The sequence below is a fragment of the Ixodes scapularis genome, unplaced genomic scaffold, assembly GCF_016920785.2.
Source record: "Ixodes scapularis isolate PalLabHiFi unplaced genomic scaffold, ASM1692078v2 PGA_scaffold10__122_contigs__length_95168666, whole genome shotgun sequence".
NCBI lineage: Eukaryota > Metazoa > Arthropoda > Arachnida > Ixodida > Ixodidae > Ixodes > Ixodes scapularis.
The window spans coordinates 79,490,548-79,504,464 of record NW_024609836.1 but is presented as its reverse complement, the minus strand read 5'-3'; the positions used below and the strand labels follow the sequence as shown (position 1 = coordinate 79,504,464).

The window sequence follows — 13,917 nt, the reverse complement described above, 5'->3', positions numbered from 1 at the left end:
GGCATGCAAATAATGCTACCATGTTTTGTAAATAAGTAAACCTGGCACAAGGCTTAAAACCATAATCAATCATTATGTTCAAGGCATCAATGACCTGGCAATGAAAACAAATACTGCTGCACCCTTTCACTCTATATGGGCAACAATAAGGAAGAAAAGTTTCGTAGCATATAGAAGAAATGGGCCGCCAACACGGATATTCATGTCAATGTCTTCTGAGAATTGGGATTTGAAGGTGGTGCTAAAAGGAAAAGGCTTTTAGGGCTGGGCTTTTGAGGTCGGGTGCTTTCGTGCACCACTCCGACAGAATGTCTGGTGTAACCCTCTGCGGGAAAGTTTGAGGACTAATGCGAGGGTGTGCAAGTGCTTGGCATTTTACTCTTTACCATTGGACAGTATTTTTTATTTAAGCCTCACATGCCCTATTGTGGCTTCATTCTGTATTAAAAACTCCAACAGAAATACTGAAAAAAAATACTGTAAACGACTTAATTTTCGCGAATCATCTGCGACTAACGAAAAATAGGTCCCATGAACAATTCCGGTAAAATGTAAACATATTGGAAACTATATTGAGATCCTACCGAATCGCGAAAATTAGAGCCCGCAAACTATTCCAAAACTTCAGCTTTAACCTAAATCGCGAAATATTGAGCCCGCGAAAAATATGTCGTCTGCAGTATATCTGAGGTTGCCAATAAATGCACAAAACATCAAAGTAGCGATTAATATACCTCTATAGCTGTTTTGTATTTGCCAGCTTCATGTGCACTCATAATTTGTTATGTCACAATAGTTTCTTGTTGTTAAGATATTTATTTACCACTTCCTTACTTTTTCAGTGGGCGAATCTCGAAAACCAGGTGCCACCGGGTGTGGATACTTGGGACAACATTGGAACAGTGAACTTGAAACACCTCTGCAGGAATCGGTGCATGAAGCAGTTTGTGATATTTGGGAACTTCAAAAGCCACATTGTTGATACTTGGCAGACGGTTAGCAAGGTGGGTGTGCATGGCATGAAACAAGGTGTGTTTTCTGTATATATCGGATGTCAAGGGGATCAATAGAGGTGTTGAGTTCAAAACTTTCTGCGAACAATTTGATTTTATAAATCCTGATATATATAGGGTCTTGGGTGGCCAACGGCATGGTAGCACTTTTTAGATGAGGACAAAAGAAGGAAAGACAAGACAGGCACGAGCTCTTTTGTCCCTGTCTAAAAAGCGCTACCATGCCTGTGGCAACCCAAGACCAATACCAACTAGCCATTCAACATTGATATATAGGGTGGCATGAATAGAGTTGTTGACTGTAAATTGTGTCAGAAAAATTGATAGCTGCACGTGCGCAGCTGAAAGTTTTGTTAATGGTGTATTTTCACAGTGCACGCTAACTTGTCAGATTTCAAAGCGGAGCTTCGTTTCTGTGAGAAATTAGAACAACATTTGTCTAAATTAAGATGACGAATGCTGATGCGGAGAAACAAGCCACAGCGAGAGCCACATTTGCTTTATTGACGAGAGATGGCGCGGCGCAATTCATCTTGGAGAGTGCTCTTGTTCCCACCGATTTCGTCTGCGTGGCGTCTACTTTATTTCACCAATCGCCTATACTTCTCTTTATTTGTGTTAAATCTCACTGTGCACACTTCATATACAACACAGGCAGAAAGACGAATCAAATGAATTTTACTGAATGTGGCCATCACTGCTAATGGCCCCAGTGGCTCAGATTCGAAGCGCTGGCCTATGGATCCCCAGTTGACGGTTTAGAACGCCGGCCGAGGTTCCCACCATATTACTGATGCGTATTGTGAAAAGGGCACCGTGTAATTCAGACTTGTGCTGCAGGTATCTTTTGTTGGTGTGGCACGTAAACCCCCCAATTTTGTTTTTTTGCATCACGGCTTGTCGCCAAATCTTCAACAGTTGTGCCATCTCCTGTTAGCAGTAGCAAGCACGGCTCTCGCTGTTCGTCGGCATCAGCGTCCGTCGTAGAAATTGTGGGCACCCTGGCGGCTTCCCAGTCCAGTCCAGTTGCCCGACTACGGGCCACAGGTGGCAGACTTTCCCGCAGGGCGGTGGAGTCAAGCCGGCCACGCGCACATCGCGCGCACCACCTTGATAAGGCGGATCAGAGGCAGTGCACAGGCAGTCGCTGACCAGACTTAAGCGCCTCGGTAACGATGTTAGTGTATTGACCATCTCATTCATGTCCAATTAAATGTATCTTTTTGTTGGAGCCATTCGCTCTGTGTTATTCGTCCGGGTCGAGTATGCAGCAAGCAAACCGACCATAAAATTTACAGAAATATTCTAATTTCTTACAGAAATGGAGCTTCACTTGGAAATTTGACAAGGTAGCATGCACCACCAAGAGTATTGACCGAAGTTTGAGGTATGTACTTGCAGGTTCCAATTTTTCTGGCTCAGTTTACTGCCTGCACTCTATGAATGCCACCTTATACCTTTGCGTATAGCGGCAGCTTACCAGGATAATTTTGCAGTTCACCCTCATTGGAGTGCAACTCGTATTCTCAAGGCACTGATGCACATCTGGAAGAATCCTCCTGCTTCAGGGTTTAAACCCATGACCTCTCCACTACTAGCATGGTATTTCCATTAGCAAAGTTATGAAAAGGTCCTGGGTTTAAACCTTGCAGCAGGCAGATTTTTATATGTGTATGGCACTTTTTCTTCAAAATGGTATTTTTGGGCATCAAAATTTACCCCTTAACGTTGTGACCAAATGAGCACTTCCCACGACATTGGTAGTTTTAATGACAGCCTTTTGAGTCTAAAAGAAAAACAGCAAAAACCAGAGACCCCCTGTTTGCGGTAACAGTGTCACGCTCTGCAAACCAGTGCCTAGAGGGTGCTAGTTGTACTTTACTCAGGGGAAGTGTAAAATTATCCCATCATGCTTCTACTCCACTTCTGAGATTTTTAGACAATCTTTAAGTTTTTTTTATCAGCCTTAAGGCCTGTTCACACATGCAGCGGAGCGCTACAAGCATAGCGCTGACCTCGCGCTAAGCACGTGCCGACGGGAGCGTTCACCAGCTTTGTATTGCACCGTCAAAACTGTTGCTCAGGCCAGACGATAAGTACCTGACGGCACGTGAGCAGCGCTACATCAGCGCTTCGCTGCATGTGAGAACCGGCCTTTATAGGAAACCCTGAAAACTGTACAGAGGCATGTTAACTTTTAGAGGGTTTTTTTTTATATGCTAGGAGGGCTTTGTACGGCACTGGGGTGAATTCGGAAGGTATCGGTGGCAATTTTGGAAGGCTCTCAGATCTATCGATTGTAAATGATTTGTTTGCCTGCAGATCAAACCATGGCACTGCCCTACGGTTGGAAATGTGAACAGTTGCTTGCTGAGGGAGAACTTCGAGCTTTTCTATAGCTGGCTTGCCAAGCAGCTGCCGGTATGTTGGGGTCTCGGATGATGTAAACTTTCTCTAACTCGCTGCAGTTTTTGATTGAAAAATTCAGTTTTGTGCCTCCCAGAACCTGAAGTGACCTTCTGTTGGGTTCCTAACACCGGCTTCTAGAGTCTTAAAATGGTCTTCGGGAATCCCTGTCTCAACTGCGCCAATGTCTATCTTGAATAGTACCGGAGTCAGTTCTGAACAAGTATTATTGGCTGCCACTTCGAAGCTTGGGAGTTCGAGGCCATGCCAAGGAATCCTGGCTCTTGCTTACCATTGGTTCTTGTGGCTAGATTTGAGGCAGTCATTTTATGTCCTTTTGAGCAAAGTCCTTCCTCTTCTTTAGTGACATTCCTGAGAGAAGACTTCAACCAATGAACTGCTATAAATTGTTTTCTTTTTTAACAACCTTGGCACACCACATCTTTTGCTAGACAACTCGCCCGAGGGTGTACTTCATATTGTAGTGATTGCGCTGGCGAGCTGGTGGATGTTAACCATTTTGTTCTTAGCCCGAGACTGAGGCAGGAAAAGAGGAAAGTTTCAAAGTAGAAGAAAAATGAACAGTCGAGGACACGTCTCAGTCTCAGTCGTGTCCTCGATTGTTCATTTTTCTTTTACTTTGAAACTTTCCTCTTTTCCTGCCTCAGTCTCGGGCTAAGAACAAAATGGTGTACTTCATGTTAGCACGAGGTATTGAATCATTATGAATCTTTGGCGTCATGTTGGTGATGTTTGACAAGGTCATATCTCAAGCGACCGCAGCCTTTTATAGTGCAGTACTTTTTCTTCTGATATGGACCTCATCTACAGATTCTGTACTTTGCCGCAGCTCTAGCTCTTTCTGCTGTTGTCGGACTGTCTCCTGCTGACAGGCATTCGTAAGTGCTTCCATTGACCAGTGACAAGTGCAGTTGTAGTAGGTTTTTTTTAAACCATTCAGTTTTCCAGGCCGATACACAAGCAGTCTTTGATGTGTTCTTCTCTCATTTCACCGAAGTTGCCTGTATCGGCTAAAATGTGCCTTGGAAAGAAGTAAGCTTTGTAGTGCACTAGTGTGACTTCAATCTTCTTGGAGCTTTCGGGGTTTAGACTGTGTCTCAGCTGAGCCTAAGTGAAAGAAAGCACAGCAAAGGCTACCACACGAGCAAAGTAGAACGCAAAGTTGACACTCAGGCGCTTCTGCACCCCAGGCTTGTTGGGCTTTCTTCACCCAGTCTCAGCTGAGAGGTTCATTCAAGAAAGCCGGCCCTGGACATAAGCTTACCGGCCATAAACTTGTCTGATGGTTGCTGAGGTTTTATGTGACTGTGAACTAGAAGGACTGACCGGCAGATTCCAGTGATGTGATTGGCCTAAGCTGTTTTGGAGCACCTTTTAGAGCAGCCAAAACAGTGTTTTGGAGCAGCTAAAGTGGACTTTGGAGCAGCCAAAACAGTGTTTTGGTGCAGCTACAACAGTGTTTCGGAGCAGCAAAACTGGCTTTTGGTGCATACATTCTTAGAAGAATAAAAATATTTGTTTTAAGTGCTGGACAAACAAAGAACACTTTGCTCGCCGCAATAAACAATTTATAGTCAAGGTAAACCACCGAGTCTTTCAACATATAACTGAAAGGCCAATGACATGACACATTTTGCAATGCTTCAGTTAAATTATACATATATATATATACCCGCTATAGGTAAATAAAAACCAAACTGCACATATTAAAATTTATTTGAAAATGACCAACTTAGTAGTAAATATCACACCATTAGGTTGTCTAGTTATGTAATAAATGGAAGCAGTCTCTACCTGTTGATACACGTGACCACTGCAGTGCAGTGCAAAATTGTCGTGCGAGAGGAGATTGCTGTTCGATCGAAACCATGCCAGTCCACTCCGTTGCCAACTGGTTCCCAAAATTGTAAACAAAATGTAACTGTCCAGCATACAAAAAAAAAATCCATTCGCACATGCTTGTTAGATTGGCTAGCGAGGTACAAGCTAAACACAGCAAAAAAAGAATATGAGTGCATCGATGCAAGACATCACGAGCGAGGGTCAAGAAGTTCTTGAAGCGCTTGGTGTAACGACTGATCTTAAGAGAAACAAGCGTGTTGTCCGGGTTCAGAGTGCAGACATTGCCTTCTTTGCTTTAGCTCACTTCTCTTCACCAAGTCCCTTTCGCGGCAGATTTTTTACGTACCCGAGTCCCCCTCGAAAGAAAGCCTACCAAGAGAAACCTTGGTAATCAGTACTTCGACACAGTAGTCTTTGAGCTTGAGGGATTTTTCGAGCAGCATATTGAACAAGAACAGGAATGTTGATGAATATTAGGGCGGTCCTTACGTTTCAGTTTAGAAAGCGCCATATGTGTAGCGACGTGGGGACGGCAACACCCAACGTCGCGCGACCATGGCGACTGGCAAGCAGGGACCAAATATAGTTTTCCCACAGCCGTTGCTTTCAGGAGCAAGTGCTTCAGCTCACAATGTAACTCCCGCCACGCAAAAACGTGATTTCGTTTCACAGCATGATGGCATGGATGGTACCCAGCACCTGAGCGTCGGGGCGTCCGCAGATGCCCGCTCTTTCGTCGAAAAAGTTTTAAAAAAAAGATGCGAGACGATGAGAGCGCAAAACGCGAGACTGTGGTAAAAACCGTGCAAGATCGGATGAACGATTGATGAAGGGTACTTTGTGTCAGGCGGCCGCTTGCGCCACCTAGCTATGTGTGCCCATTATGGTACTCAATATAGTTTCGGTTTTGAAAGTCCTTCGGTGCAGGCTTGTTACAGATTACCCATATTTTTGCAAAATGTAGCAGGATGTAGCAGGGTTAGCCCCATGGTGCAGTTTGGCGCAATTGGCGCAGCAATCACATCACGGAGATTCCGTAATCTTCAGCTTTGTATTTATAGCTGTCATCAGGGTTTTCCCCAAAAATATTTGAGAGGTGGACATCGAAAGGGAGGGGGACTGAGAGGAAGGGGCTCTAAAGCGCACTTAAAAACAATGCGCAGTATTTTCGCGCTTTCTTGGTCACACTGTGCCCTCGTAGCAATGATGCCAAATGCAGGCATCAGCTTGATAAGCATGGTGCTGCGAGATTCGCTCGATGTGGATGCTCCAAAGCACTATACGCTTCAAAGACTGCATCTTTTTGTTTATCCACGGCAGAATATAGAGTTCGCTGCTACATCACATTTGGGCTAGTGGGCGGCAGACCCACCACCGCCCACTGTGGCGAAAACGAAACCCTGACTGTTATTAAACACGAAGCTAGCTCAGAAATATTGGCTGGTGTCGCAGCAATGCTTTGCTGTGCTCCGTTTATCCTAAAGCTGACAGTGCAGTGTATGCTGCGCTCACGCCGGACCAATTCATGGCATGGCTTTTGTCACTTGACCTCGTTCTCCGCTCGTGAGTACGTGAAGGGAGAGGGGAGGTGTGTCCATGAGGTGCAAGGTCGACAGTTGACTGGTCCAATGGGTATGCAGCTTCCACCGCACCATCATCCGGGAAGTAAACGGCGTATAGCGGTTGCAAGTGGTTGTAATGCAATGTAACACAAATGTATAACCAGCCGTATGTTCCACAGAGAAGTTAGCTCTCTCTCTCGTATACCACTGTAGCGATGATTGAATACAATGTCTATTTAGCAGCTTATTAGATCTTCGCTCACTCCTCTACAATTTTTACTTGATATTGGTACACCTTTTTCAGAACATGCAAGTAGAAAGAACAAAAAGTGTTTTTTACTCTATAGTTTGCATTATTCATCTTTTAGAAAATGGTTCACCAACCTTTGTCAGAAACTATGTATCACTGCACCTTTACTGCTCTGGAGAGATTGTTCTTCCCTGCTTGATATTTCATGGTTTTGTTATTTGGAAATCACAATATAACAATATGTAGTAGCTGGTCAAACCAAGAAGGAAGTAATAAACTTATATAATGCATGTTAATAGGTCAAGTACTGTCCATTTTCACAAATATTTTGAGAAGTAAATAGACAAATACATAATGCCAGTCATTGGAGATTTCTTGACAGTTTGTGTTTGTGCCACTACTTGCTCTGGCTTAGGACTTGCAACTTCCGCACATTTTTTTTAGAGGCTGCAGCGTCTTGGATAGCCTCATTTTGGTTCCGGCAGTAGTTAGCAAGGAAAGTGTTAGCTGACACACTCAAGATGTGCGTCATCACAACCTTGGGGTCATGTCCAAAGTCACACACATCCAGGTCATCATACTTGGTCAGCATCTCCCTAGTGACAGACATAAGCAGTCCCTTCTGGTTTCGAACTGCAAAGAACTGTGCTGCATTCTCCTTGTCTGTGAGCTTTTCCAGCACTAGCTGTGTGTGGAGCACGGCATTCACGACTACGGCTTGGGGAAATTTCAGCCCTCCCCGGGAGATTCCTTTGATGAGGCTTGCATCGTCGAGCTCAATGCTTCTTTCTTCCAGGGTGAGGTTTTCTTCGCAAGCATCGCAACCAAGTTTTTTTAGGACTGCATGGGCACAGTAGCCTGCAATATAGGTAATCGCAGGCATCTGATCATGTTTGGCAGCGATGTCAGTAGCATCTACTGTGATGCTGAACTGGTTGCGTTCCTCCTGTGTCACCTCTTCGTGTGTTGCTTGTTCTTGTGCCCTGCCAAGTAACTCTGTGGCGGGCACCAGTGGTAGCATCTTTTGCAGCCTGATCTTTGTCTCCGACTCGTACAACTGGCGGATGGAAATGTGGTATTGTGTCCCAGCAAGCCTCCTGTACTTTCCAAATCTGGCTTCCAGAGAGTCTGTTTGAAATTTGCCGAGCAGAACATAGCTGAAACCAAGCTCCCTGAGGCAGTAGATGGACACCTTTACCAGGGTGGAGCAAGTCAGTCTGAGCGCTTTATGTGTCTCATTGGTCAGTCTCCCACTGTCTGTGTCCATTGCTTCCCAGGTGTCGAGCCACTGGACCATGTCACTGAGGAACTTGAGCTTCGGATCTGCCACAGAGCTGACAGGCTCCTGCATTGGATCTCGCAGCCTCTGCCCTTTCAAGGGGGTCTTCACATTCGCCACTTTCCACCACCTCACAATCAGCTCGATGAAGTTAGCCGTTTCCAGGACGTGCTGGATGCCGAGGTCGTGGCCAAGTGTCCTTAAAGCTTGCACGACGTGGTCATTGAAGATTTTCAAGACCAACCTCACATTTTGGCGCTCCAGACTTGATGGATGTAGCGCCTTGGCACTGAGTCCGTAGCCAAACTTAGCCAGTTGGTCAGTCTCGTGAAGCTGTAACTCCCTCAAGGCATCAAATGAAGCTTGTTGTTGTGATGTGGCAGGAGTCGCCGTTTCGATGCTTTCGAAGCTTGGGAATGCGAAGCACTTTCCAGGAGTTCCTTGGCTCAGCCAGTTGTTGCGAATGCATTTCAACAAGTGTACAGGGTCCACAATGAAAAAGAGGGGCCTGTCTGTGTCTGCTGGGTGGCTGTAGACCATATCGAATTTGGCGTGGGTGGCGAATTGTGACATCATCTTGCGGTTGATGGCGTTATTGTCGGTTACGACGGCGATGATCTTGAATCCTAGTGCCTCTAGCCTTAGAATAATTTTCTTCACGAAGCAGTGCAGCTGTTGGGCATCTATCTGGCACACAGGGAGGACATGTACGACATCTTTGTTGGATGACAACAGGCTCTGTATCATGAACACATGTGCTGTTCGTGCTGCTTTGCATGAGTTGGCAGAGCTGCCTTGGACATTTCCTCCCTTATAATCGATGTAAGGTTTTAAATGTACTTCATCCAACATGAGGGTGGCAACTTTTTCGTGATCCTCAAGGTGTTCACTTTGTTTTTTTATGTAAGACAGAAGCTGTTCATCGTCTTGCTCTGTTGAGGGGTTCAGCTGTTGGTTGGAACACAGTCTCCTGATCGTAGAGGGATGTGGCAGCATGATACGGGAGGTGCCCCTCATAAACTTGTACGCGTGTGGCGAAATGGTGTATATGAGGCTTGCAAAAATGAGAAAGTCTGGTGCATACTTGGGCTTTTTTCTCAGGAGCACATCTACCTGTTGGCACAAAAATGCCAGCGCGTCTGCGATGTCCTGAACTTCATTGTCATTCCTGAGGTCATCAAGTAACGACAGGATGAGTCCAAGAATGGCGTCCTTCTTCTTGCTGGTGCCAGATGATGTGGCCGACTTGTCGAATGCTCTGATGTTGTCGAGCAGGTCAACCAGCGTTTTCAGACTGGTGATGGTGGTCGGTATCCAAAAGTCGCCTGAAAGCTTGGTTGTCTTTGTGCTGTAACAGTATACTGATACCGTTAAGTCAGGCTTCACAGTAACGGAGTACTTCAGCTGTGGGGCGTTGTTGGGGTCTTGGTTGATGTTCAGGAATGTAACACCTTGGTCGTTTTGAATGCAGTTCCAGAAGGGAGTAGCATTGATGTCTTGGATTTGGTCTATGAGTTGGTCAAATGAGATATCATTTTCCTCATTGGGTTCTCTTGGTCTCTTTTCAGGTGGCTCTGCCAGTGGTGGTTCTTGGGGCAGTGAAGAGGTGCTGCAGGCAAATATTGTCGGCACAGCATTGTTGGAAAGTCTCGGTCTATCGAGACGGGCTTGGAGGACTGCTCCGGTTCTGGGGTCTGTGTACTGTGTTGACGTGATCACGAATCTGTCTTCAAAGTGTGCTGCACACACCTACAATAAAGAAAGTATGACTGTTTCATGTGACTGCTGTTATGTGGTAGCCAAAGCAGCTGTAGAATTTGGTGAAGAATGTGAAATAATTTTGTAGTGATTGTAGTGAGGCATTTGACTGTTTCATTGCCTGTTACGAAAAAAAATGTCTCCACTTCTTTTCTTTTTTGACAATAAAATTTCTGGCATTATTGAATTTTAGATAGTTGTTCTTGATTTACGGTTAGCTTTTTATAACGCATGTTCGCCACTGAAGGCATGAATATATTTCCTCAATCCAAACTGACCCTTTAGCGAAGGAAGCTAGTAGATTGTCCTTCAAATGATGTAAAAGCATAGATGAGTGCCATATATTTGCACTACATTTCAAGTAGTGCAAGAAAGAGTGAATAAGGAGAGTTGTACATATAAAACAAAACTAAGTAATCGAGGTGCTTATATATATTATTTCCATTTTGAATGCTGGTGTATCAAAGCTACATTTGTTTTTACTGTACTGGAGTGTTCTGTGAATGCTCTGTGCACTGTATGTTAGTTAAGCAGAGAAGTTTATATTGCTGGTGGCCCACATCATTCAGCATATCCCGTCCACCATAAATTACGGGCTTGAGTTGAGCTTATTGGTGAATTATACTATAATTATAAATAATATATGCCTAATAATAAATTAATGTAAGTCTGTCCCCTTTTCTCCCATTTTTTTCCTCTTTTTTTTTTTCTTGTTCCATAAGTTCATCTAACCATGCGTCAATCGAACCTGGCCGAACCTGGCACCTTAGTTGGGGTTCCAGTTGGACTCCTCGGGCAGCGACAACTCTAACTAGCAGTTGTTTTGATATTCTCTCTCATCAAATATTCAGCTTTTAACTTCACAGATTACTAAAGTCACGTGGAATATAATACTTCAGTGTTTTTCTTGGGGTAGAGAGGAGTGCATGACTACAAAGGAACTATAAAAGAGGTGAAGGTGTTCTCCAGTGATTGTGCACTGTTGGGACTACCCCTGAGGAATGAGCCTGTAGCGTAGAAAAGTGCCTGCACTGTATGAACGCACGTGCGAGACCGGAATGCGCAGAGCGTTGGGCTGGTTGGGCACGCGTCTCTAGCTTTTTCTTAATTCGCTCGCACGGGACACCGTTCAAAACAAGAAAAACACGATCAAAACATGAGGACTACGCTTCGATTTAGTGGAGTCCGTATTTCGAACGTTGCCGGCACGCAACATCGAAACAGCTGCCCGGTAGGACCCATTCACAGGGCAGCGTTTTCTTACGCTACGTTACGAATGCAAGTCTCCTCGACTTCGACATTCGTGCTGCATATGTGCCGTGCGCGAAGTTACACTGAACCGGTTGTCATATGCGCCATTAAGCACTGAATATGCAATTCCTGTACCGTGGTGCTCTGAAAAGGTTGCGAAATTACATATCGTACCCCGCGTCAATTTTTCTGCGCGACGTTGAAACTTTCTGATCGGCTCGCAGCTCGACTGTATGATCGGCATCACGCCGACGATGTCGTCAGTAACTCGGCGCTGCAGCACTGCGGAAGCTACACTTTCTTCGTGAACGGTGGGTATAGTAAGCCCAAATTGCGACAGAACGTCAGTTTGCAGATGTACCTGCCGAGTTTGCGAGTGCGCTCTTACGTCGATAAACAAGAGGGAAAAAAAAAAAAAAAAACTTCAATAAAACAAACTGCACTACGTGCATTTTCTCGCCCGTCCTTATCGAGATCCCATCTCGTGTCGAATACGAAAGGAAGTTTCTATCAGTGTAACCTCGTAGTTCTTCAACTAAAGAGGTACAAGAGCCAATGCTTGAATGTACTACGTGCGCACCTTTGAGCGTTCGGACACTACACTCTCCTTCGGCAGTGCTTGCAGCCACTGCTGCCTTCGGGTTTCATCGGTCGGGAACGAAAAAACTGGCACTGAACTATAAGACTTGTGCTTATTTCCTTGGCAATTTTTCACGCAGCAGTGGAACGGCATTTCATCCGATTTTTTCGACCTTCGCGGGTCGAGCGTCTGACGATACAGCGGCAGTGCTGTCAACCGCTCTAGCAGACTATGTAGCAGACGACGGCGCTCATCCGGGCTATCTAGGGGGCGCTCGGGGGATCTACTAGTGATGACGTTTAGAGGAGGAAACGCGCAGGCCTTGTGTTCTAGGTGGTATTGCCCGTATCCGGCTTGAGCGGCGTCGACGTCGCCGTCGCCTTCGCCGTCGCCGTCGGCGTAACCGCGCGGTGCATTATGGGTAAATTTCCCGCTAAATCTAGCGGAAAAATTAACCCGCTAAATCTAGCGGAAAAATTCCGCTAGATTTAGCGGAATGTTTGCCCGCTAAATCTAGCGGAAAAAATTCTCCGCTAGATTTAGCGGAAACATTTCCCCGCTAAATTTAGCGGAAAAATTTCCCCGCTAAATCTAGCGGAAAAATTGCCCCGCTAAATCTAGCGGACAATTTTCCCCGCTAGATTTAGCGGAAAAAGTTTCCCCGCTAGATTTAGCGGAAAACTTTCTCCGCTAAATAGCGGGGAAAATTTTTCCGCTAAATCTAGCGGAAAAATTTCCCCGCTAAATCTAGCGGAAATTATTCTCCGCTAAATCTAGCGGCAAACTTTCCCCGCTAAATCTAGCGGAAAATATTCCCCGCTAAATCTAGCGGAAAATTTTCCCCGCTAAATTTAGCGGAAAAATTTTCCCCACTAGATTTAGCGGAAAAAATTCTCCGCTAAATTTAGCGGAAAAATTTGCCCGCTAAATCTAGCGGAAAAAATTTCGCGCTAAATCTAGCGGAAAAATTTCCCCGCTAGATTTAGCGGAAAAAATTCCCCGCTGTCTAGCGGAAACAATTTCCCGTTAAACCTAGCGGAAAAATTTCCCCGCTAAATCTAGCGGAAAAAGTGAAAGCCGTTTACAAATCCCTGTAACGCCGAATTGGAGCGCAGCTCTTGAGGAGGAGGAGTGAAGGGTACTGAGGGGAGGGTAGACCCCTCCCCCTTCTCCTCCTCCTCCCCTCATTCTTTAATATGCTCAGGGGGGGGTGTCACGTGACTTCGGGGAGGGGGTCACGTGACCTCGGGGAGGCGTGACCTGGGGGTGACCTCAAGGCCACGTGACCCCAAAGGTGACCCCCACGTGACCTGGAGGGGTCACGTGACCTCGGGGGTCACGTGACCTCAGAGGGGTCACGTGACCCTCAGAGGGGTCACGTGACCTGGGGGTCACGTGACCTTGAGATGACCTTGGAAGGGGTCACGTGACCTTGGGGGTCACGTGACCTTGGGATGACCTTGGTTACGCCGACGCCGACGGCGACGCCGCTCAAGCCGGGAACGGGCCCCTAACAGCTGCGCTCTAAAAATTCTGTAACCCTCCGTACCCTTCCCTCCTCCTCCTCAAGAGCTGCGCTCCAATTCGGTGTTACAGGAAGTTGTAAACGGCTTTAATTTTTTTAGAGCGCAGCTCTTAGGGGCCCGTTCCCGGCTTGAGCGGCGTCGGCATCGGCGTCGGCGTCGGCGTAACCGCAACCCTCGTAACCCTCGTGAGGGTTACGAGGGTTACGAGGGTTAATCTCATGAGGGTTACCCTCACGAGGATCACGAGGGCCACGAGGGTTACTTACCCTCGTAACACTCACGAGGGTTACGTGGGTTAGTTACCCTCAAAAGGGTTACCTTCACGAGGGTTACCCTCACGAGGGTTACTTACCCTTGTAACCCTCACGAGGGTTACGAGGGTTAGTAACCCCCGTGAGGGTAACCCTCGTGAAGGTAACCCTTTTGAGG

The 13,917-nt window shown here is 46.1% G+C and overlaps 1 protein-coding gene across 1 annotated transcript; it reads right to left on the bottom strand.

Moving 5' to 3' along the window:
- Nucleotides 1-7,417: 7,417 nt before the first annotated feature.
- On the bottom strand, nt 7,418-10,364 carry LOC120846781. Its single transcript, XM_040218656.3, has 2 exons — nt 10,344-10,364; nt 7,418-10,122 (listed from the first exon to the last, which is right to left on the bottom strand). The coding sequence occupies exons 1-2, from the start codon at nt 10,362-10,364 to the stop codon at nt 7,492-7,494; spliced, it is 2,652 nt and encodes an 883-aa protein (XP_040074590.1). The 3' UTR covers nt 7,418-7,491.
- Between the last annotated feature and the right edge of the window lie 3,553 nt (nt 10,365-13,917).